Raw genomic sequence first — 18,711 nt, 5'->3', positions numbered from 1 at the left:
TATTGTGGAAATATTAGGAAAGGGAAAAAAGAAAATATTATGGAAGAGAAGCGCGTGGTTGGATTGAGTGTTTATCGGGGCCGGCGCTGCTGGCCAGGAGCACGGCCGGCCTGCGGGGGGAGAAGCAGGCTCTGGCTGCCGGGCGCCCGCCGCTCCTGAGACCGGCCGCGGCCTCGATGTCTGACCGGATGTCTGACCGCAGAGCTTTGTCCTGGGAAGCAGACCAGGCCTCGTGTGCTCTGCCTGGGCCGGCCGCTGGTTCCCTGCAGGCCTCAGGTGGGGCTGCCTCGCACCCCTCCCCTCGGCCCCCTGCACCCGGGGGTGGGATGCGTGTCCCCGAGTCTCCTCTTCCCCCTCCAGACACTCTCCCTCCCTCCCCATGAAAGCACTCAGCTTGGAGCCTCAGGCGCAGCACCCACCAGGAGGTCTGTCCGGGCTCCTCTCAGCATCCAAACCGCCAGCACCCCTCTGGGATCCTGACGGGAACCCAGCTCGCTGGTGGGTGTCCGTGACTTTCTCCTCCAGAGGCGCCCCGTAAGCCCTGTGAGGCCCCAGCGCGCTCACTCCCCTGGCGTGGAGGCCAGGCCGTGCTGCCGGGGACTCTCCCCCCGCCCCTGCTCTCCTCCCCCCCGGGATCTGTGTCAGGGCCGAGTCCAGGCCCCCAAAGGCCAGCCCCCAGGGGCCCCGGCGCTGTGGTAGGTCACGTGTGGTTTCTCTCGGTCCAGATCCTCCATCAGTCACGTCTTTTATTAAATTGATTTCAGAGAGGAGGGGAGAGAGAGAGAGAAACATCAATGATGAGAGAGAATCATTGATCGGCTGCCTCCTGCACGCCCCACACTGGGGATCGAGCCCCCAACCCGGGCCTGTGCCCTGACCAGGAATCGAACCGTGGCCTCCTGGTTCATAGGTTGATGCTCAACCACGGAGCCATGCCGGCTGGGCCAGTCAGGCCTATTTTTATCATAAGCCATGTTGTCTAATAACATAGACAACTTTTATCAGGTTACCATGGAAACAGGGCTAGAAAGTGAACCGAAGGTCAAATGCTCCGGCAGCTGTGTTAACCCTTTGCCCACACATTCCGGAACCACGTCACCTGCCGCCTCCTGGAACGTGCTGGGCCCTCCTCTGCCGTCTCCCCGAGGCCGCGTCCTGCCCTCGCGCTTGGTGCCTTCAGTTGCCGTGGTGATCCTTCTGAAGACCTTGGCCTCCGTTCCCTGACCTCCCCTCCTCCAATGAGTGTGTCCTCCACCCTGGCTCAGCCACCCCCTCCGCGGCCATCCCTGTCCCTCCACCATCAGTGTCAAACACCCAGCTCTGTCCTCAGCTCATCCCTCCGTAATTCCCCAATTCCAACCGTCTTTGACCTCCTGGGACTGCGACCCTTGAACCTGCCACCTCTGCACAGTCCCTCTCCTGCCCCCCAAACCCTCCGCCCCTTCACCTGCTCACTCACCCACCCTGCCTTGCACTCTCCCCTCTCCCTCTTCTCCTTCTCTCCCCTCCTCCCCCTCCTCCCCTCGGCTCTTAGCTGGTGGAGTAGCTTCTGGTTGCACGGAGGAGGTGGAAGCAAGCAGGAGAGAATTTCCAGTTACCCGCCCACCCACGTCTGTCCCTTCTCTCCTGTTAGCCGTGGACGGACTGTCTGAGTTTCAGGCGAGGCCCCCCCCCACCCCCCCACCCCGGCCTGGGATCCATTGACCTCTCCAGGGCATGGCTCCAGCGTAAGCTCCCCTCTCCTGCTGCATCAGTTTTTACCTCTCGGATCGTTTCTAGTGTGTGCACGCTGGGTGCGAACCCCATCTTAGAGAAACCTTCTGGCCTCGCTGTCCTCTCCACAGCCTCCCCCCACTCTCCTCTACACACATACACACGCACACACATGCGCACACACATACACATGCACACACATGTGCACACGCAGAGTTCCTCAAAGACTGTCTCACCCTGGCCAGTGTGGCTCAGTCGGTTGGAGCATCATCCCGTGCACCAAAAGGCTGCAGGTTCAATTCCCATTCAGGGCGCTTACCAGATGCAGCCCATCGATATCTCTCTCACATCGATGTTTCTCTCTCTCTCTCTCTCTCTCTCTCTCTCTCTCTCTCTCTCTCTCTCTCTCTCTCTCCCTTCCTTGAATTATATATATCTCCTTAGGTGAGGATTTTTTTTAAAAAAGAATTGTCTCTGCCCACTGTCTCCAGTTCTCTCTGCTCTTTATTATGGTTTTGCCCGTCAGCTGCTCTGAAACTGCTCCTCGGTGGCTCCTTCTGTCACAGGACATGAGCAGCTCTGACCCCTGACCCCTCCTGCCCGCCTCGTCCCTCCACAGGCTTCTGGGACACCACACACTCCGGTGCTCCTCGCATCTTAGGCCATGTCTCTTCGTCTCCCTGACCTTTAAACACACCGTCCCCCAGCCTCACCCCCCAGTGACCTCCCAGCCTCCCAGCGTTAAATACCTTCTGTTTTCTGGGGACCCCGGGGTGTGAGGTCAGCCGACTTCCCTGCGGGGCTCCAGACGGCTCTGGCCTCGCCTTCTCTCCAGCCTGAGCTCCTGCTGCTCCACAGACCTGTCCCGCAGCCTCCCTCGCAGTGGCAGCCCCTCACCCTGTCCCGCGGGCAGCCGCTCACCCTGTCTGCGGTCAGGAGACAAATTGGCGGCGTCCTCGAACCCTGTCTTCTCTCGCCTCCCGCATCCAGTCTGTCCTCAGATCCTGTCCTCGCTTTTCAAAGCGTGGAGATAGTTAATGATGCTAAGGAATGTGCTTAAGTTCTTTTAGATGTGATAATGCTATCGTGGTTATTTAAAAAAAAAACAACAACCTTATCTTTTGGAGATTCGTACTGAAATATTTAGAGATGAAATGATATGAAGTCTGGGGTTTACTCAGAATCACTGAAGGCAGGGATTCTCACTAAGAGGACTCATTCAGACACAGGCTTCTGAGTCTTCAGCCAAGCTGTGGGGCGGGGGGAGATGGGGGGCTGGTAACTGGTATTTCTAATGCTGGGTGCTGCTTACTGTCTGAGGGCCACATCGGAGGCCCTGATCTCAGGGGTGAGACTGGGGTGGGGTGGCGGGGGGGGGGGGGGGCAATGAATGAAATAACGAATGAATGAAAGTAGCTGGTGTTGGAGCTGGTGGGTACAAGGTATGTGGGTGCACACGGTTTATTCCACTTACTCTGCTTTTCTGGGGAAATTTCCATCATAAAAGTGTGTGCGTGTGTGTCCATATTGGACTCTTTCTCAGCACTGCCGCTGCCACCACCGTGATCCCTCTAGCGTCTCCGGCCTGAGCCATTGCCGGGCCTGCTAACTGGTCTCCTTGCTTTCTCCCCATTCCCCTCTGGGTTCTGTTCCCAACACGGCAGCCTGCAAGGGCTCCCTCTCAGCGTGAAACCCAAGCCTTTTTATGACCCAGAGGCTCTTTATAATGTGTCCCCCACTCCGACTCCTGCCAGACACACTTATTTCCTCTCTGGTCCCTGAATTGCCAGGAATGCATCTGCCTCAGGACCTTTGCACATGCTCTTTTGGGCCTACAATGCTCCCTGCTCTTTGCTCAGCCTTCTCTCTCATTTCCTTCACGACGGCATTCACAAGTCGCCATTGCGGCGAGGCCTTCTCAAACCATACGATGTAAAATATCTCTCTCTCTCTCTCTCTCTCTCTCTCTCACACACACACACACACACACACACACACACACACACCACCTCATACCCCCCTTCCTTGCTTGCTGTTTCTCCTTAGCCCATGCCACTGTCTATCCTGTGCTCACTGACCATGCCTATCCGCCCTGGCAGGAAGCTTGCAGGGTGCCTGGCACCGACGAGGCCTCGGTGGATGTGCCTCGGCGGTGCCCCTGCTCTAGGGTCCCACCCACCGGGTTGGCCTCCACTGTCACTCATCATCCATGACACACGTCCCTCGGTTGCCAGCGCCCAGTGCCTGCCTGGGCTGGCTCTGGTGTACGGGGATGGTGGCCTGTTTGGCTCACTGCCAGGTCCCTGTGCCAGGGCAGTGCCAGCCCCGGCAGAGGATGAATGGCAGCATCCCGGGAGCACGAGATGGGTGAGGAAGAGGATGGGAGAGCAGACGAGAGGACTTCCCTCAGCAGGCTGGGTGTTCATGGCCAATGGCAGGGGAAGCAACGATACTCTCCCGGGAAAAACCCACAGGAAACGCAGGGAAGCGTGGAGGACGGGAACGCGCTGTTTCGGAGGCATCAGCAGGACAGAAGTTGCACACGGGCAGGCAAGTACCGTCTGCCCACACGGTGCTTAAAATAAATGGGGTTGGTTGTCAGCAGCAAAAAATCAGGCCTGTCCTACTTCTCTGGAAAAACCCGAGTCCTGCGGGCCCTGGGCTGGCATGGCCGTTGGGGGGCCACTGGCAGCACTGACCGCTGCCCCTCAGAGCGGGCAGGCGTGTCCTCTGGTGCCCAGGGCCCCTTCCAGCAGCTTCGTCCATCTGGGACCTGCCCGCTGCTGGCAGGCACTGGGGCGAGAGCTCTCCTTTGAGGAGCAGAATGGGTTCCTCCTTTCTCCAAACCCAGTGAGGACACGTAGTTGTTTGGGGCGAGCAGGGGGGTCGTGGTTTCGGAGCAGGCTGCCTGGGCGGCCAGGCCTGGGGAGTGGGGCTGGGTCAGGGTGGGTCAGAAGGAGCCGTGGAGAGGAAAGAGAAGCAGCTTATCGGGGAGACCGTGGGCAGGGGGTGTGGGCCTTACAGGGCTGGCTCACCAAGGGAAGCCATCACCAAGTGTACGGCTTCAGCTGTGTCCCCAGCATCCGATGTTGAGGCCCCAGCTCTCACCTCAGAATGTGGATCCGCGGAGAGGTCGTTCGTTGAGATGAGGTCATGCTGGGGTCGGGTGAGCCCCCAGTCCAGTAAGACCGGTGTCCTCATACGAAGAGGAGAGAGACAGAGAGACCCACGGGGAGAAGGCGGCCATGGGACGATGGAGGGAGTGAGGCAGCTCAAGCAGGGGTGCCGGCCACCCCGAAGCCGGGCGGCGGCAGGGAGGGGTCCTCCTGGAGCCCACAGAGGGGGCTGGCCCCGCCTCCCTCGCTTCCAGCCGGCCCCTCCGGAACGGTGCCCTGCCGGTCGGGCGTGAGCCGGGGTGTTTCCAGCCAGTCCTGTTGCGGGGAAAACACGTCTTCTCACCAGATGACCGGACCGCCGGGCAGGCGGGCTGAGAGTTGTCCCGGGGCAAGGCCGGCAGGAGGATGCTCACGTCAGGGAGCCGGTCGTCGACAGGACTCGTGGGGCCCGGGGCCCTGGTGCAGGGCTCGAAGACGAAGAGAGCTCCTTTTATTCGTGCTTGTTTCCTTCCCCTCGGCCGGGTGGGGGGATGTGTGCTCTGTGGTCTGTGACCCGTGGGCCGAGCGGTCCCCCGTGTCCACAGCCTCTCCCGTGGGCCGGGCCGCGTCCAAAGTTGGATTTGACACTTGCTTTGCCCAGCGGTTTCCTCCTCTTCTGTCTGGTGCCCAGAGAGCCCCGTCTACGGTTCACGAGCTGGGGACCGGCCTGCGGAGGCGGGGGCCGGCAGGAAGCTCGGTAAAGCGCCCGGCGCTGGATGTACAGATTGTATCAGGATCATTCTCTCACGTTTGTCCACTTGTCCTCTGACCAGTGGTGACTGTGGTGCCATTGGAAAGGGTGGGGCTACTGCCCCTGAGCGTCCTTCCTTCTGTCAGCTTTGCTTTCCACCTGCTCTGGGCACAGCTGCCGAATGAGGGGCGGGGGGTGGGTTCTGCTCATGCAGCTCCCCTTAGGGTTCACGCTGCTGGGCCTGGGGTGTCTGGGTGCCCAGCCTTCTGTGCAGCGCCCTGTGGGTGAACAGTTCCTGGGGGGGGGGGGGGGCCCTGCAGAACGAAGCCCCCAGTGGACACACTTAGGAAGGCAGGCCCGCTGGCAGGTGACGGGGACTCGCTCTGAGTCTGAGCACGTGGGCCCTGGTGCAGGGACAGGGTCAGGCCCAGGCACCTGCTCCCCGCCCAAACCCAGCGCCTCCGGCCCACGGGGGATGCCCCTCACCCGCTCCAGCCCCCCCCCTCCCCCCGGAAGCTGTGGGCGCCTGCAGAGAGCAAGCTTTTCGCGGGGAGGTCTAAATCTCTGCTGCCTGGTGATTCGCTGAAACCTCAAACCTCCACACGCATTGCCGGGGCCGAGCTATTGTCTCTGCGTTTTCTTTTTCCAGTGGGTGGGGAGCCGCGGGAGGTGGCGGGGAGCGAACTCCACCGGGAGCCCCGCTGACTGACGGTGTCTGATGTGCTTGTCCCCCAGCGCCCGCCGAGAAGGAGGTCATCAGAGGCCAGTACGGGAAGCTCACGGACGCCTATGGCTGCTTGGGAGCGCTCAGGTTGAGACCCGGTGAGTACCCCTCCCACGAGCGGCAGCTGTCAGCGCCGGCCCGCTGGGCAGGGCCTCTTGTTAGTCTGGAAAGACTGCCAGACTCGGGCGTTGCATGTTAACCGTGTGATCTTTTGAATGTTTGTTTTGCTGAGCCTGCTCCTCCACGCTGGGAAGGTCAAGGTGAGTGCAGCCAGTTCTCACCTGCCTGTGTTGCTTCTGGCCTTGGGTGCAAAGAAAGGTCCCCTGGTTGTTTGCCCATCAGGGCCTGAGCGTCAGTGTGTGTGTGTGTGTGTGCGTGGGGGGGGGGGGGGTGTTTGTCACTGACAAGGGGCCTGTACTCTGCATTCTAGAAGGTGGATGCCACAGGTCCCATGCCCCCTGGACAGGCTGGTCTGGGCATTGGTGGCGAGGAAAGCCAGGCCACCAGGGCTGAGCGTCAGGCACTGGCAGGGGCTGGGGGAGGGGGAGCTACAGGGAAGGAAAGTGCATCACAAATCGGGCCCCTGGTCTGGCTTGAAAAGGCAGAGAACTCAGAGGAACAGGTGGGTGTCCTTGCTTAGTATGACCTCGAGGGGCCAAGCGGTCAGCCAGGCGGCCCTTGGGGGTTGTGCCCCCCGCCCCGAGCCACCAGGTCGCCTCTGCACTCTGGGACCTCATGGGAACCCCGGAGCTACCGTGTCCCTCCCTGTCTCAGCCGGCTAATTGGTGTTGGCCCGCCCGGTGTCATCAGTGAGTTACGGGGCCGAGGCCAGAGCCGGGTCCGAATGGGAAGGGCTGTGCGTTGACCCAGGACGGAAAGCCCCCAGAACGGCCCTGGCGTTTGCCTTACTTCCCTGGTCCTCCAGGGGCTGGTCCTGCCTGAGCTATGATGATGACATTGGCAATTTCTAAACAGCGCCGAGGAGAAGCACTAGGCTACCCACCCACACGGCGAAGCGCTTTGATTCAAAGTCCGCTCCGTGCCAAGGGCTCGATACACATTACGTCACTTAATCCTGCAGAGCAGCGATGCGGTCTGCATCTTCACCCCGTTTTACAGTGAAGGGAACGCCCCAGAAGCTCTGCGGGGACTCACACCCGACCTGGCTGCCTCCAGCACTTGCTTTTCCCATGAAAATGTGCTGTGCTGCCTGCCCCACCCCAGCGCCCTTCCTGTGGCCCAGCCCCGGTCATGGTGCCTACCCTGGGCCAGGCACTGCTGAGTGCTGGAACTGACGAACGCACCTCTCCCGGCAGCCTGAGGGGGGCGCTGTTGCCACCCCGCTTCTCAGACAGTGACAAGCTGGGGTGTGGGGAGGGGGTGGCAGAGGGGGACTTACCTGCTGTGCGTCATCTACTCTGTGACACTTGTTTCACGCCGTCACTCACCTCCAGGCACTCAGGAGTGCTCCGTGGTTGGCATCTTACAGGGATAATTGGAAAGGTTTCTCTTGTGCTTAACGAAGTGATCCTTAATTAACGCTCTGAAGGGGCCTGGGCTCAGTGCAGGGCCGGAACTGCCCAAGGTCAGGCAGTTCTTAAGCTGCAACTCAGGGGCCGCTCTCCACCACCAGGCCGCTCTGTACCACCAGGGCGGGGAGTGAGCTTCCGCAGCACCCCCCATCCCAGGGGAAAGCTGTGCTCTGAGGGCCGCTGCAGGCAATGGGCCGGGACCAGGAGAACATTGTCGGTGAGCTAGGGTGTCTGCAGGGCGCCCGCCAGGGGCCAGGGTGGGCGTGGCAGCACCCCCACACGAGATCTGTTTTCTCTGTTTGTTATTTCTCACCTGTTGCGGGTGTTGGGAAGCAGGGCCACCAGGACGGCCCTCCCCGGGGGGGTGGGCCCCCCTTGATGTTTTAGGCTGAGGGTCTCTGCAGAGAAGGAGGCTTCCCCTCAGGCTCTCAGCGTGGGGCAGTTGTTCGATGTTCATTTTACTGACGTGAAAGTAGCCTTTGTGTTAGGAATGAAGAAACACGCACGAACATTGCATCCAAGCTTTATCTCAGGCTCCTGGGTGTCACGGGGAGCTGAGTCCCCTTCCTCCCGGAAAAGCCAGCAGGAAGGGGGTGGAGCCCCCGCCGTGCGCAGGGCCGCAGGGCGTCGGGCTCCCCGGGGACTGCACGCGGGAGCCCAGGGGGTGAGAGCAGCAGTGAAGGCACTTTCCCAACGAGAGCCGGGGCTTAACTGGCTTTTAGCCTGAGCGCTCGAGGCCTCCGCGTGTCATGGCCTCCGCGGTTGAATGAACTGAGGTCTCTAATGGCTGAGGCCCCTGGACGGTGCGGGCACAGCCCCTGAACTGATGGACGGCCCCACACTTCCCACAGCCCTCGGTCCCGGCCCAGCGGCACAGCACGGCCTGTGCCCATGCCACCTCCCTGGGCCGGTTTCCCATCGGTGAACCAGGACGCCTCCTCTCTGCCTGACGCGGCTCCTAGATTTCCCTGAGAAGGAGCCTGGGTGCCGAGTGGGCGGGGCTGCAGCGGGGTCCCCGGAGAGCTGCTGTGGGGGACAGGGCTCGCTGAGCGCTGGCTTCTGTGGGCGCTCCCTTCCGAGGGAAGAATGGAGAGGGAGGGGGACCGTCTCCGGTGTTCAGGGACGCAGTGCTCTCCGGCACGTCTGAAACGGAGTGGCCTTCCTGGCCTCGGAGTCGGTGACTGTAACACCGATACCCGTGGTGAGCGGGGAAATATTGGACACCCAGCTCTGGGAACGTCCGTGGTGTGACCACCCCCCCTGCTGATTGCCGGCTGCCAGGCAGAGGGGGGGTGCGTGCACAGGGGCTGTCCCGAGCTGGGTGAGCGGCGGCGTGGCCTGCACCGCTCTCAGGTTCTAGAAAGGGAAGGTGAGGCACACTGAGCCGGTGCCATGTGGCTACAACGGCAACAGAATTCTGGGCTCGTGCGTGGGGGAGGGGAGGGCCCCGGGGTCCCCGGGCCAAAGCTGCTTCCTTCCCCTGGGGCAGCCCAGCGTTCGGAAGGCCTTCGCTTCCCATGAGGTTTGAGAGTGCCCTGGACGAGCAGGACGATAGGTCGGGCGGCCCGTGGGGCTGAGATGGGTAGGAACCCCGCTGGGGAGAGATCTCGGAGCTGAGCTCACAGCAATGCCAGCATAGGAGGCGGGCCTGGTCCCGGAATGAACGGCCTTGTGTCGGCCATGACTCATGGGGAGCCCGGTGCCAGCCTCCCCTGCCAGGTGACAGATGGCCACCGCTCGATGGACGCGGGCCCTGTCCCTGCAGGCTCGGGGCGCGGGGCAGCTCTGGCTGGGAGGTGGGCTTCGAGGAAAGAGTCCCTAAGTCGATGCTGAGGTTTCAGAGTAATTTTTATTGTTATAAAATACGCAGGAGGTAAAGTTGTTAAGTGTACATACAGCTCAGTGGCATTAAGAACATTCACAGTGTTGGGCCACGATCTGTCTTCAGAACTTTCTCATCTTCCCAAACTGAACGCGGCCGTTAACCCCTCGATTTTGAGATGCACCATTCGTCCTCCTCCCTGCTGTCCAGGCTGCAGGCGGAGTTGTCTGCACTGTGAGCCTCTTGTCCTCCGCAGGGGTGTTCCTGTGTGTGCATGCATGTGTGTGCGCATGTGTCTGCACACGTGTGTGCAGGTGCATACGTACATGTGTGCACATGTATGGGCATGCGGCTGTGTCTGTGCATGGGCCTGTGGCTGTGTGTATCTACACACACATGCGCATGTGCATCTGTTTGCCTGTGTGCATGTTTGTGCATGTATGTGAGAGAGTGTGTGCGTGTTTGGATCTGGTGGGCCTTTGGCCTGTCACCCATTGCTTGCCCTCCCCGCCACCTCGCCTGACTCTGGCCAGCAACCTCTGACCCGGCCTGGTGCTGCTTGGGCCAGAGCCCTGCGACCAGGGAGTGTGAGCTGGAGGGACGTGGAGGCCATCTGGTGCCCCCCTCTGAGGCCCGGAGAGGCTGGGAGACTTGGCACAGGGCGTGTGCGGAGCTCCGAGCCCGTCTTCTGAGGCCAGGTCTGGTCAGGGCTTGTCTGTCCCTGGCTACGAGGGCCTTATTGTTCCATGACCCTGGACTCAGCCTGCACTAAGGGCCTCTGAGCCCTCCCCAGGCCCCGTTTCCTTGGCTGAGAGAAAGCTGACCTGCCTCACCCACAGCAAAGCCTAGATCAGTGATGGGCAACCTTTTGAGCTTGGTGTGTCAAACTTCGCCAAAAAACTGAGCAGAACTCGGGTAGTGTGTCACTTTGAGGAAAAAACTAACTCCAAGACTCTAGTCGCAAATGTTTCATCCTCAGGAGCAGCAAATGTTTCATCCTCAGGAGCAGCAAATGTTTCATCCTCGGCATGCGGCCGCGTGTCCTCAGAAGTGGCTACGCGTGTCAGTGCTGACACGCGTGTCATAGGTTCGCCATCACTGGCCTAGATCCTGTGCTCCAGGTGAGCATTAGGGGGATCCCCACACGCCTGGGAGGCCGCCCCCCTCCCCCCGCCCCGGCCTCGCTTGGATCCCCTACAGAAACCTTCCCGGTGGGGACACCACCCTGGCAGGGGGCAGGGGGACCGTCACACCAGGCTCAAACAGGACCTTCCCCTCAAACCCTCTCTGTGCCTCCCTCCCTTCCTGTGAATGGGGCAGAAGGCCCCCTCCCGGGGCTGCTGGAGGAAGTGCGTGGACCGGTGCCCCGGCAGCACGCCCTGAGAACCGGCCGGCATCATGGCGCCTGCTCCGGGGCTCCCACTGCGACTCCGGCACCCGCACCCTCTCCTGAGCCGCGGGTCCCGGACTCGGACCCGGTGCCCTGTGGTGGCGGCACTGTCCTTGGTCCTCATGTGTCTGAGGAGCCTTTCACGCCCGCCTGCAGCACGCCCGTCCCAAGCAGCCTGGGCTCTAGCAGGGACCCGGCCCCCCACGCGAGGCGGCGGGGACTCAGATGGAGAGAGGCAGACTTCCCAGGCCTCCCCGAGCCCACGCCCCACAGCCTAACCGTGGGCTCGCAGCCTGGGGTCAGGGCTGGCCTCGGGGTCAGTGGTCTGGGAACCTTTCACGGGAGCCTTGAGCTGCTGCTCTCAGGTTGGGAGAACTCATCGACCACTTGCCTGTGCCGTGCCGGGACACGGCGCCGAGCCAGCGCTGCCCGAAGGAGCCCGGGGCCCCGGGGCGCCGCGGGGAGGAGGGGCCACTCCGCCTGAGGCCAGGCTAGCAGGGAAGCTGTTGGCACAGAGAAGGGCAATGACCGTGACTTGGGAAGGCTCCTTGAGGAGGTGCTGTGAGATGACCCCAAAGGTGGAGAGGCAGGTGGCCTTGCAGGGTAAAGGTGGGGGCGGGGGCAGGCTTGTGCTGTCCTAGAGGGTGGAGGCGGGAAGGTGAGAGGGGTCGGTAGGGGTCGTGGAAGGTCTTGTCGGGCAGACAGTTGGGGGGAGGCATCGGGGCAGAGGCAGCGTCTTGGGCGAAGGCCCAGCGGTCGGAGGACACATGGCACTTCTGAGGAGCTGCAGAGCACGGCCGGGTAGCTGCTGGGCCCTGGGTGTCCCTACGGGGGGACGAGGGGGGAGGAGCCCCCCCCGTCAGAGGGGACGTGGGAGCGGTGGAGGAGTCAGGTGGAGCAGGGAGGTCTGCCGGGAGGGGGGAGGGGAGGCCACTCCAGTGACAGAGCTGGAGGACGGACGTGGCGGGAGGCCCTGCGCAGGCGTGGCTGAGGATTCAGGGGAGGGAGGCTGAGGGTGGCTTTGAGAGGCTTGGGGTGGGGCGGGTAGGGGAAGAGGGGGTGGGGCTGGGAAGGCTCCAGGCCGGCACCCCTCAGCTCTGGTGGGCAGCGGAATCGCCAGGGGCTCGTTGGAGCACGTTCTGGCCAGGCCCACGGGTCTGCATGGGCCGAGAGTCTGCAGATATTTCTGACAGGCTCCCTCCCAGGCGGCGCCGCTGCTGGTCAGGGGCCATGCTCAGCACCAGGCCCTGGACTGCAGGCCACGTGGCAGGGCGATTCCTAGACGCCGAGCTGAGGAATTGGAGGCGCCAGGGGGGTGTGGGGAGTCATGAGCTGCGGTGAAAGCTGGGCCGCCTGGGCCCCGGGACTGCGAGCTGCCGCCGCGGTCCTAAGCGCTCCTGTCCCATTTCCCCTCCAGGTGACACGTCCCTGAGCTTCCTGGTTCTGGTGACGGGCTGCACGTCGGTGGGCAGGATCCCGGAGGCTGAAATCTACAAGATCACCGCCACCGACTTTTACCCTCTGCAGGAGGCGGCCGGGGAGGAGGAGCGGCTCCCGGCGCTCAGGAAGATCCTCAGCTCCGGCGTCTTCTACTTCTCGTGGCCCAGCGACGGGTCGCGCTTCGACCTCACCGTCCGGGCGCAGAAGCAGGGTGATGACAGCGACGAGTGGGGGAACTCCTTCTTCTGGTGAGGCCCGGGCCCCCGATCTCCTGCCCAGGTCTCAGGGCGGCGGGCCCTGGCGGGCACCTGCATCCTTGACCTCCGCCTGGCGTCGTCCCAGGGTCCCCGGTGACCCTGAGAGTGGGATCCGTGCCCACCCAGAGGGGCCCGAGCCCGCACTCTAGAAGGTGGTGATGGTGGCCCCGACACTGCAGGGACCAGCTCTGAGGAACAGGTCCTGGGGGGCGGGGGGGTCTCTGTGACTCACGGGGCCACTGCAGGGACCAGCTGGTGGGTGTGGCCCTGAGGCGGCTGAGCTCACGGACCGAGGGTCTGTGTGCCAAGGGCACGGAGCCGTTTCAACACGGGGCCCTCAGGGGAGCAGAGGCGAGGAGTCCCTGAGGCTGTGACCTTCCTTGGGAACATTGTAGGGCCAGGGGATGGCAGGGGACTCTGGATGCCCCCCTCCCCCCTCTATCCCCACCCCCCCGTGTAGCTTCCCTCCTCAGCCTCCTCCTGCCCGCGCTGTGGCCGGAGGTTCGAGCCCACAAACAGGAAGACAGCAGCGAGTTGCCACGCAGAGGCTCAGTGGGGTTGGGAAGGGGAGACCCCATGACCCCAGACTTCATCTTGAGTGAGAGGGGGCGGCGACCGGGGAGGGTGCCAGGCTGCTGGGCCGGACACCAGGGCGTGGGGTTTGGGCTCAGGGTGCACCCATGGGACTGACCACAGCCGAGTCGGCTCTGGCCGAGTGGTCACGGGCTTGCTTTCCTCACCCACCATTTGGGGTGCCGGGTCTGGCCCCATGTCTGGAGTCAGGCGGGGTCCGTGCTGAGCGTGGTGGTGAGTAGGGAGCGTGTGCGGTGGGTGAAGTCGTTTTTCCCGGCTGGTTATCAACCCCGCCCAGAATGGCTTCCCGGACCAGCCAGGCCCGGGAGGACACAGAGCTGACTTCCTCTCTCACGCCTCCTCCGGGGGTGTGGGGGGTCCTCCCCGGCGGGCAGGCAGTGGCTACAGGCAGGCTTGTTCCGGGTCGTCCATTGGCCAGTGTCCTGCTGCCGCCTGGGCTGAGGGCAGCCACAGCTGGAGGCTTTGTCTGGACGCCCGTGTGGGTGGCATGCACCGGTCCCCCAGGCTGGCTCACTGTCTGAACTTTAGGGGGTGGGGGTGGGGTGCAGGGGAGGGAGACGGGTGTTTGCTAAGCAGTCCTGGTGACCTCCTTTTTCAGGCAGACGAGCACTGAGGTGCTGAGAGCTAGGGATGGGGCTGGGAGTGTCCCACGTGGCCGCTCCCGAGGGGCTCCCAGCGCCCAGATGGAAGTGGCCGTGTCACAGGCAGGAAGGCTGGCCTCAGTCGGGGGGCGGGGGGCGCTGCTGCCTGGAGAAGCCACCTGCGACGGCAAGGGGAAGCCACGCCTGGCTTGGGAGCCATCGTGCGCCTCTCGGCGAATTTCAGAGGAGCCTCTGTTTACACCTGTGGCCTCCACGTTTTAAAGGGCAATCCCATCAGTAAGAACGGAACCATGTGTTTTGTGATTAGATAACAACAAATGATTAAACTAACCCTACTACACACATGCATGCTTACTGACATTATATCCAAACCCCAGGGGTCACAGCACGCTTCTCCAGAAGTGAGAGGAAGCTGCTGTCTCTGAGGACGGCCAGGGGCAGGGCCAGGCTGCCTTGTTTGAACAAGTGGAGCAATGTGATCTAGATTTGCTTAATTACCCAGGAGGGAGAGGAGAGGAGGACGGACGTGGTGCCACAGGGAAGGCAGGGCCTTCATCAGGAGAGGCCAGGGCTGGCTGCCTGGGAAAATTACACCTGCTCCCAGCTCCACGCTGCCGCTTCCTGGCCCCGTGACCTTGGGCAAGCGGGCACTTCGCTCCCTGTGCCTCAGTTTGTTTATCTGTGAAATGGGTGAGTGATAATATCCGTCACATAGGGTCATTTCAGGATAAGGGGAGTTAATCCACCCCAAGCACTTAGAATGTGCTCCGTGCGCTGGATGAACGTTGGCAGTTGTCCCATCGTCACACCACGGCTCTCCAGAAGCCCAGAGCTGTCCACCAGGCATGGAGATGCTGGAGCTCCCGTCAAGTTTTATTTCCATCTCATCCTCTTTTATTTATTTGCGACGGCTTTGTGATTCACCTCCTGGGATTTGGATATAATTTAAATAAGCATGCATGTGTGTAGTAGGGTTAGTGTAATCATTTGTCGTTATCTAATCACAAAACACGTGGTTCCGTTTTAACTGATGGGATTGCCCTTTAAAACGTGGAGGCCACAGGTGTAAACACAGGCTCCTCTGAAATTCGCCGAGAGGCGCGCGATGGCTCCCAAGCCAGGCGTGGCTTCCCCTTGCCGTGGCCACGGCAGCGGCTCCGGGAGAGGCCTCCCTGCCCTTTCCTGCTGCACACGGTGTCTCTCGGCAGCCCCAGACGCCCCCGGGCCGGGCGCCCCGAGTGCGGAGTTCACGGGAGGGGGCGCTCAGCGCTCAGGGAGGGGCATGCGGCCGGGGCCCTCCCTGCCTGCGTCGGGCCGTTTCCCGCAGGAGGCGAGGTGACCTGAGTGCCGGGGCTCCGTCCGCAGGAACCAGCTGCTGCACCTGCCCCTGAGGCAGCACCAGGTGAGCTGCCGCGACTGGCTGCTGAAGGTCATCTGCGGGGTGGTGGCCATCCGCACGGTGTACGCCTCGCACAAGCAGGCCAAGGCCTGCCTCATCTCCCGCATCGGCTGCGAGCGCGCCGGCGCCCGCTTCCTCACCCGCGGCGTGAACGACGACGGCCACGTGTCCAACTTCGTGGAGACGGAGCAGGTCAGTGCCCAGGCCGCCCGGCCCGCGGCTCGGGGGGGTTGGGGGGGACACACGTGTCTCCGTGAGGGGTATGCGGGGCGGTGTCTTACTCCAGCGGGAACGGGGCCGGTCATGGGGCTCTGCCTGCAGACGGGCATCCCTGATTCACGTCTCCGCTGGGAAAGCACCGCTTACCTGGGTTCTTGCAGCTGGAGCAGGCGTGCCAGCTCAGCGAGGCACGCGGCCCGCCGGCCTCGGGTTTGACATGCCTGAGCGAGAGGAAGCAGGGTTTCCCCAGAGGGTGGAGGGTGGCCGTTAAACAGAGAGCCGCTGACGACCGATGAACCAGTGAAAGTTAGAATTCGTAAAAAAGGCGGTACATCGCTCCGGGAAGGGTGAGGGGAGAAACGACCCTGGGACCCTGTTTCATTCTGAATCAACCGGAGCTGCGCCCTAAAAGCCGTCTCAGCACCGGGGGTGAGGGTGGGGGAGGGGAGGGGGTGAAATCGCGTGTTCGGCAGCCGTGGCTCTCGGTGCCGTGGGCTGGAGCCTTCTGCTGAATTCTCACTGATTAGTTTCCTAAATCCGGTCCCCGTTCCGGGGAAGCTGACTCAGCGGCTGTGTTTCTCCCGGACGTGCCATGCGGAGGTGATGCACGTGTGGACCCGCAGGTGGGATGCAGATAGGCATGGGCGCACGGGTGCAGCGTGTGGGGGTGTCAAGCTGCAAACACCTGTGTGTACCGAGTGGCTGTGGCTTTGCCGGCGGCAGCTGAGAGGGGTTTCCCGGGGACTGCAGCCAGGGTAATTCCGCCCAGACCGGAGCGCCTGGCCGGCGTGCGGGCTGCCGCCTGCCCGGGCTCCCGGACGCAAGAGGAGCGACGTCCGCCTGTGTTAGACGCCGCGTGGGAGGACCCCCAGGAGGCTTACGATGAGCAGCAGGGCCAGCTTCTCGCCTGGGACTTCTGATACCTCTGCTCCTGGACGGAGACACGGCGGGTACATGAATGCCTGGGTGGAAGTGATGGAGAGAAAACGGAGCCCCCAGTGAAGGCCGCTGGCCTTTTCTCGCTCATGTCTTCACGATGAACGTGACTCCCTTCTGTTCTCATGCCTCTCCTTCATTACCGCTCTCCACCCCGTGCCGTTAGCCTTGCAATCATCCAATCCATTCAATGAATTTTTATTATTGACCACCTGCCGTGGGCCGGGGGCCGTGGTGGGAAGTGGAGGCCAGAAGTGCAGAGGCTGACGGTGCACATCAAAGCCCGGGGGCCTGGGGACAGAACCAGATTCTAGAGGCTTCCTTGGCGGCCCTGGAGCCCGGCCCATGCCCGGCCGCTGCCTCAGTCTCCGTCCAGCCCTCGGGCCGAGGCCCCTCGTTGGCTCCTCTTGCGTGGTGTGCCCCAACCAGTCTTTAAACACTGGGGTGAAGTAAGTCATTGGAAAATCAACTGCCCTCCACGTCACGTGATTTCCTAAAAGAGGCCGTTTCAGCTGAAACCGGAGGAGGACGAGCGTGGCTCCCAGAGTGGCTTAAACAGCTGACAATCACTCCGAGGCCGCCTCCCCCTGCAGCCCCCGGGAGGGTCCTTCCCGCCTCTTCCCGCTCCTGGGGGCCCGGCCGGGGCAGCGCCCCTCCAGTCCTGCCCGCCTCTCCACGCGGTGCCTTCTCCCCTCGTGTCTCCCCTTTTGTAAAGACACCGGTCACACTGGAAGGAGGGCCCTCCCCACTCCAGGGTGACCCCACCTTCACCAATCACACCTGCAACGACTGTTTCCAAATAAGGTCACGTTCTGAGGTGCTGGGGGGAAGACCGCAGCATGTCTTTTGGGCGGACAGGATTCGACCTTCAGCAGGGACGTCATCGGTGTTAGAGGACTCTCCCTTCAATGCAGCACCTGCAGCTTCAGGAAACATCTCTCCACTGAGTCTGCTTTCACATTTGTCTACGGACCAGGGGCGCGGCCTCTGCCTGGCTAGCTCCCCCGCAGCTGCCTGGTGACAGGTTTGCCTCCTGTGGGCCCAGGTCCCTCGCTCCGGCCGGTTCCCCCCACGTTCCCGCTCCGGGGGAGCGAGGTCTGACGTGGGCAGCGGCGCCGTCAGCATGTGTCCATGCACGTGAGCAGGGTCCTCACGGAGAAGTGCCGGCCGAGCGGGTTCTTTCTCGGCCGCTCGGGTCTGCTCTCCCTCACGGTGGCCAGCGCTGCCTGCAGTGGTTTAAACAGCCTGCACCCTGACTCCTTGTGGTCAGTAGGATGATGGTGGTCAGTGTTTGACACAGATGGCATGTCCTTCACCCAGTGCCTTTCCCTTTGGAGACCAGGGGATGGGATGGCCGCCCAACAGTGTGGCTCCCCGGCTGGTGTGATTCCTGTAGTCCAGGGAGCCCGCGGGCCTGACTCAAGTCCTCCCTGCGGAATGACTAATGCATGCTGATCTGAGCGAGATCTAGCCCATGGAACGCTACCCGGTAAGGGAGCAGGCTGGTGAGAAGTGGAAAGGCCGGCGGCATCGCCCGGCCGCCCTGCCAGGCCAGGGTAGAGTTACTCAGATAAAGGGCAGAGCATCTGAGAGCTGCCACGGCCTCCCCTCGTGAGGCTCGGCCTGTCCGTTCTGTCCTTTAAAACCCCCACAGGCAGCTGGGCAGTTGGTTCGCTCTGGAATAACGGGGGGCAGGGGAGATGCCGTCGTCACCGAGTAAGTATCGGCTTCCGAGCAGGGGCCGTCCCCCCGGAAGCGTGTGGCAGCTGTGTTGTGTGTGATGACTCAGTGAGCGGCATGTTTAAGGACACGGTGGCGCGGGGCCAGGGCCGGCTACAAGTTCAAGTATTGACCCCAGTGGTCAAGTACAGGACGGACGAGTGCCCTCCTCGGCGCCTTTGGCTACAGCCTGTTCGTTTCATTCATGCAGCCCTTTCCCAGGCGCCTTCTCTGCTTGGCTGGTTGACGAAGTGAAAGTCGAGGGCTCTAAGGAGGGTGCCGGTTAGATCCCTGAAAGGGCGGGGCATTGCTGGGATTGCAGGGAGCTCGGGCAGCTGCACAGACCCGGCAGCCCTGCCTGCTCCAGGCTCGGAGGCTGGTGGGCAGCCAGCACGCCGGGGAGGGCGCCGGCCGGCCGGGTCAGGGAGCCCACGCCCCGCAGGGCCGCGGGGCGCGGGCCTGACGTCCGCTGTCTGCCCTTCTCTCCGGTGTCGGGTCTCAGGTGGCCGGATCCCGTT

The 18,711-nt window shown here is 62.5% G+C and overlaps 1 protein-coding gene across 5 annotated transcripts in view; it reads left to right on the top strand.

Moving 5' to 3' along the window:
• Positions 1–18,711, top strand: part of SYNJ2 (synaptojanin 2) — a 77,911-nt gene that overhangs the window by 13,620 nt on the left and 45,580 nt on the right. For all 5 annotated transcript variants that reach the window (XM_079780397.1, XM_079780396.1, XM_079780398.1 and 2 more), the window contains exons 2-4: positions 6,295–6,381; positions 12,445–12,715; positions 15,286–15,511. In XM_079780397.1, the coding sequence (XP_079636523.1) occupies positions 6,295–6,381; positions 12,445–12,715; positions 15,286–15,511 (584 nt within the window). The remainder of the gene's footprint in view (positions 1–6,294; positions 6,382–12,444; positions 12,716–15,285; positions 15,512–18,711) is intronic.

Source organism: Cnephaeus nilssonii, assembly GCF_951640355.1.
Source record: "Cnephaeus nilssonii genome assembly, chromosome: 9".
Taxonomy (NCBI): Eukaryota; Metazoa; Chordata; class Mammalia; order Chiroptera; family Vespertilionidae; genus Cnephaeus; species Cnephaeus nilssonii.
Note: the sequence above shows the minus strand (reverse complement) of the source record. Positions and strands in the feature narration are given on the sequence as shown.